Source organism: Pleurodeles waltl, chromosome 8, assembly GCF_031143425.1.
Source record: "Pleurodeles waltl isolate 20211129_DDA chromosome 8, aPleWal1.hap1.20221129, whole genome shotgun sequence".
In the NCBI taxonomy this organism is placed as follows: Eukaryota; Metazoa; Chordata; class Amphibia; order Caudata; family Salamandridae; genus Pleurodeles; species Pleurodeles waltl.
The window spans coordinates 771,935,670-771,940,303 of NC_090447.1; the positions used below are offsets into that span (position 1 = coordinate 771,935,670).

Sequence of the window (4,634 nt, forward strand, 5' to 3'; positions counted from 1 at the left end):
TGGTGGCACGTTAACAGACGCCTACTGGGTCGTATAGTGCGAGCTTCTCCTTCAACGAGAGTATTAAAATGAGTACTGTAAGTCCCAGAATGCATAGTGTTGTAAAGTGGAACATAAGGAAACAGAAATACTTTTCAGTGACTTGGTGTTTCACCAAATTCCATTAAGCCATATTTACTAAGATTTTGAGTGATATGCATTCTGAGATTTTAAATACAAATTTCAAATAGGAAATGAACTCTGTAACTCTCGCGAAAAGGAAAAGGCGCGCTCAGGCGCGAGGGAGCGCGATGAAAACACAGGTGATAACATTTAGTATTAATTAAGGAGTCCCTGAGCTGGTGGAAGCCGGTCCTGGTGGGGTTTAAAAGGAGCGTCGTTGGTGTAAGCAGTTAGTAGGCTTTTGAAGTTACGATTTGGTGGTGCAATTGCAAGTAACAGGTATGGTTTCTTTTCCGCGTCATGCATTTATGATTTTGGTCTCTTTTCTTATCTTGGGCTACTTGAGTGTTTTTTAATTATTAACTAATAATGTAGTTTAAGATGGGATTGTGAGTTAAACTGCGTCAATCACTTTATTAGTAGTTTATGTGAGTGAAGAGTGTACCTATAAGGTGTTGGGGGGGGGGGTTGCTTCTACCCACTTATCGACTCATCTTTTAACAGCGTGTCGAGATGTATGCTCTGTGTTTTCTATAAAATGAATCTAAAACTAAATCTGCAATACCTTGCTTGTTGACGTGACTCTACAGCGCATTTTGGGGATTAATTAGGGAATGTCCAGTTAGTGAATTGTTTTGCTATAAAACAATTTTAAGCTGTTGCTTATCTGCATTTGAATTCTGTTAAACGCTAAACTTTCTCTGCATTTTGGTGATTGTAGTTCTTAATTCTAAGAAGAAAATATTGAGTCTTGTAATTATAAACCAAATTAGAGTGCTTTTCGTACTTGCCTGATAGTAGAAAGATCTGCGAAGAGCTTTCCTTAATTCCTCAAAGGGTAAGGTGCATGATGCAGCGTCAAGTCAAATGGATCACCTTGCTTTGATACTGATGATATATACTTCTTAATGTTGATGCCGTTTCTTTATTACCTCCCAACTTTATGTATTTAGAAAAGTTAATTCTGGTCTTCTGAATATTTTAACTTAAACATTTACTGTGTGTGGGATGTGGTATGTGTGTGGGGGGTGGTTTCTTTCTTTCTTTTCTTCTTTTCTTCTTTCTTTTCCTCCTTCCCGGTTTTCTTTCTTCTTTCAATGAGCTATTGAGTGTATAATTGGTATAGGCCTACCTGTCTGTTATTTAGCAAAATGGAGGTTAACTGAAGACTTCCTGGTAAAGTTTTATCAAAGTTGGTCTCAATTGACCCCCCCTGAAGTGCTTGTGTTTTCTTTGGTTCAGCACGGGAGTTAACTAGACAAAGCTTTTGCAATGTTAAATGAGGATTTTTAGTCAATGGGTGGTAATGATTGGTGCTGCCGCATCTCCTGAATGGATGTGGTAATTTTGTCACACTCTTTACCAGGTAGAAATGACAGAAGGCTAAACTGCGTTCTGCTCAGCAGTGTAAATGTCTAGGTCCTGCTCTTTGTTGGGTAAATGTTGCTCTTATACCCCTTCCCACATACATTCTCCTTAGTTATTCATCTACCCTACAGTAATTACTTTCTTGCTTTTTCTCCTTTCAGTTCGGTTTCCTGTTTATCATTGACCCCCATTCCTCCAATCCCCCACTAAAAAAGGTCTCTAGAACAGTACTTTGCATGTTTTCACTACCCCCCACCTCCCCCCCCCCCCCCCACACGTTACCAGCTTGTTACTCGTAACTGGTGGCACTCGAATTAAAGTGTCTCAGATGCTTGCTACAGGCCTCTCTGAAATGCTGGTTTACACACTGTCAAATGTTGACAGAAGCTCGGGCTTCTTTCTATCTTTCTCTCGCCCCTTGGTCCCTTCTACTTCCCAGGAGATAGATAAATATATATAATTATTTTTTTTGCAGTATTTGAAAATTGTATTACCTTTTGCTTCCAATTAGGTGCTTGGATAAAGGACCAAAGCAGATTACTTTGGTTTCTCACTTTAGTCTAAGTGCATTATTGCACATCCACTTAACCTGTCATGTTGTGGATGGTCCCAGCCAACTGTATTACCTCAGCCCACTTACGACGATCTGGATGTCGTTGTCAAGACATTTCTGCGAGCCTAAAAGCTTAATACTGGAAAGACTCATTGGGGGAGGTAATCATTAAAAATGGGCAGGTTACCAGAGCCCTGGGGAACCTCAGAACTCAAAACCTTCAGAGTCGATGAGTGGTCAGATAAAACTGATCGAGTAACAATGTGTAGGAAGAGGTACCCATTTCAATGCACTATCCAGGTTTCCAAACCATGAATTCGTCCGATGGGAAACCATGTCAAATGTGCCATGGCGATCTAATCAGTGCTGCTCTTTGACTCTCATCTAGAAGAATTACATCATTTAGTGCAGTTGTCTGTATACAATGCAGGATTCTAAAACCAATCTCCGTTTGACAAAACTAGCTGTTGTCATCACAGCTGTACCAGGAAAAGCTGAGATGGTCGCATACTCGGAGCCGTTCAGGGTCTGCATTTGTCTTTTTTTTTATTTGAGCCTCCTTCCATAGTTCAGGACGTATGGAAGAGGCAACCGATTTGTTGTATAAATCGGTTATAGTTGCAATCGTTCCGTTCCAGAACGGAAGCAGGTGGCTGGACATGGATCCAGGGACAGCATGATTTTAATTCTCAGCATTGAGGGACTGATACAGGACAATGTGAATGAGCCAAAGTCCATTATTACTGTGATTAAAGTCATAGATTTCAGAACGATCCTCTGCTTCAATTTCTTCAAAATAACATTATTTTGAGAAGTGATGCAAAATATTGAGTCTGGTACAGACTGTCCTTCTTATTAATGAGGAAAACCGCTCTTGCATTTTAATATGCACAGTCTGTCTTGTTAATTTGAATAGTTTCTTGTATTTGACTTGTATGAGCTAGCCTGCCCACTTCTCTACCTGATGCTATACAAGCCTTTTCAAATCTTACTCTTTCTTTGTTCTGGCCAAGTCTTTCAAGTACCAGTGTGCTGAGGGAGTTTATCCTGATTTTCTGTGCTAGTGCACGGCTCTAGCATACAATGCTTTGACCCAGAGACTGAATTCAGTAGCTTGCTGAGAAATGTCCCTATCAGGATGTTTTGTGTAGTTGAGGGGTACTCCTGAGGGCTTGACTTTGACACCTATCTAGTAATTTTGGACCATGAGATTTCCTGACTGAGATGGTAAGTGGATGCCATGTGATCAGACATTATTTTGATTTGTGTCCTTGCTATCAAAGCCTTATCTTATCCTAAAAATGAGATCAATAATATGCCCTTCATTATGTTGGAGATGTTGCCAGCTGTTCCAAGTTCCGGCTAATTGAAGAATCACAGCGGTTCTCTTTATCCCATTTTAGATTACTACCACCTAGTAGGCTTTAGTTATCAAATTTCAAAGGATTAAATTGATGGTCAGGTTTGTTGCTCATTGGTTGTGGCTTGTACTATTCCTCTAGTAAGCTTTGACTAGCAGAATGTGTGCACCTTTATGTAGTCTTCTCCTTATTGCATTTAAGCTTCTTATTGTGTTGCATCAAGTCTTTAACTTTAGTTTTATTGCTTCTGCTGCAATTGAGGCTTTGTTAAGCAAGCTTCTAGTTTTTGCAATGTTTATTAACTTGATCTCTAATTGCAATTAATCTGATATCTTTAAAGGTCAGGAATATGTCTGGACGTGGCAAGAAAGTTGTGAAGCAGAAGGCTGGCCACAAGACTAGATCCTCCAGGGCTGGTCTGCAATTTCCAGTTGGCCGCATCCACAGGTTTCTGAAGAAAGGTAACTATGCAGAGCGGGTTGGCTCTGGTGCTCCTGTTTACCTGGCTGCTGTTCTGGAGTACCTCACAGCAGAAGTGCTGGAGCTGGCAGGAAATGCTGCCCGGGACAACAAGAAGTCCCGAATTGTGCCACGACATCTGCAGCTGGCAGTCAGGAATGACGAGGAATTGAACAAACTGTTTTCTGGTGTGACCATTGCTGAAGGCGGTGTGCTGCCGAACATTCAGGCCCAGCTTCTACCTAAGAAAACTGTGAAGGGATCTTCAGCAGAACCAAAAGATGTCCAGTCTCAGGAGTTTTAGTGCCTTTTTTTGTTGACCACTTGCATAATGCACTTTTTAGTACAGTATGAATTTTTTTTTTTTTACGTTTTCAATTAAAATATTTTAACTTTCTGGTGTTGTCCTAAGAGTAGTCCTTAATGTCTGTCTTAATTGACCTCTACATATTGGATGAGCAGTTCAATTTGCAGTTTCAGTGTTGGTTGCTAGTTCACCTGTGCCACCCCCCCCTTCCCCCCCCCCCACACACAAAAACATGCATGAAGCTTCCCTAATGCCTTTACGTTCAACAAAGAACACATGCCTGCTGTTTGGTCAGCTTCGTAGCTGGTGTCGAACCGTGCACCCCAAACAGTCATTGTATCGAATGCCCTGGCACAAGTATGTCTTTGGTGTGGTGTGTTTTTTTTTTTTTTTTTTTGTTTTTTTTTTTGTTTTTTTTGTTTTT

At 40.7% G+C, this 4,634-nt stretch overlaps 1 protein-coding gene across 1 annotated transcript; it reads left to right on the forward strand.

The window, feature by feature from the left end:
• The first annotated feature begins 359 nt into the window (after nucleotides 1-359).
• LOC138249160 (late histone H2A.L3-like) lies at nucleotides 360-4,294 on the forward strand. Its single transcript, XM_069203168.1, has 2 exons — nucleotides 360-441; nucleotides 3,785-4,294. Exon 2 carries the CDS (start codon nucleotides 3,794-3,796, stop codon nucleotides 4,205-4,207), a length of 414 nt encoding a protein of 137 aa, XP_069059269.1. The 5' UTR covers nucleotides 360-441; nucleotides 3,785-3,793; the 3' UTR covers nucleotides 4,208-4,294.
• Nucleotides 4,295-4,634: the final 340 nt, after the last annotated feature.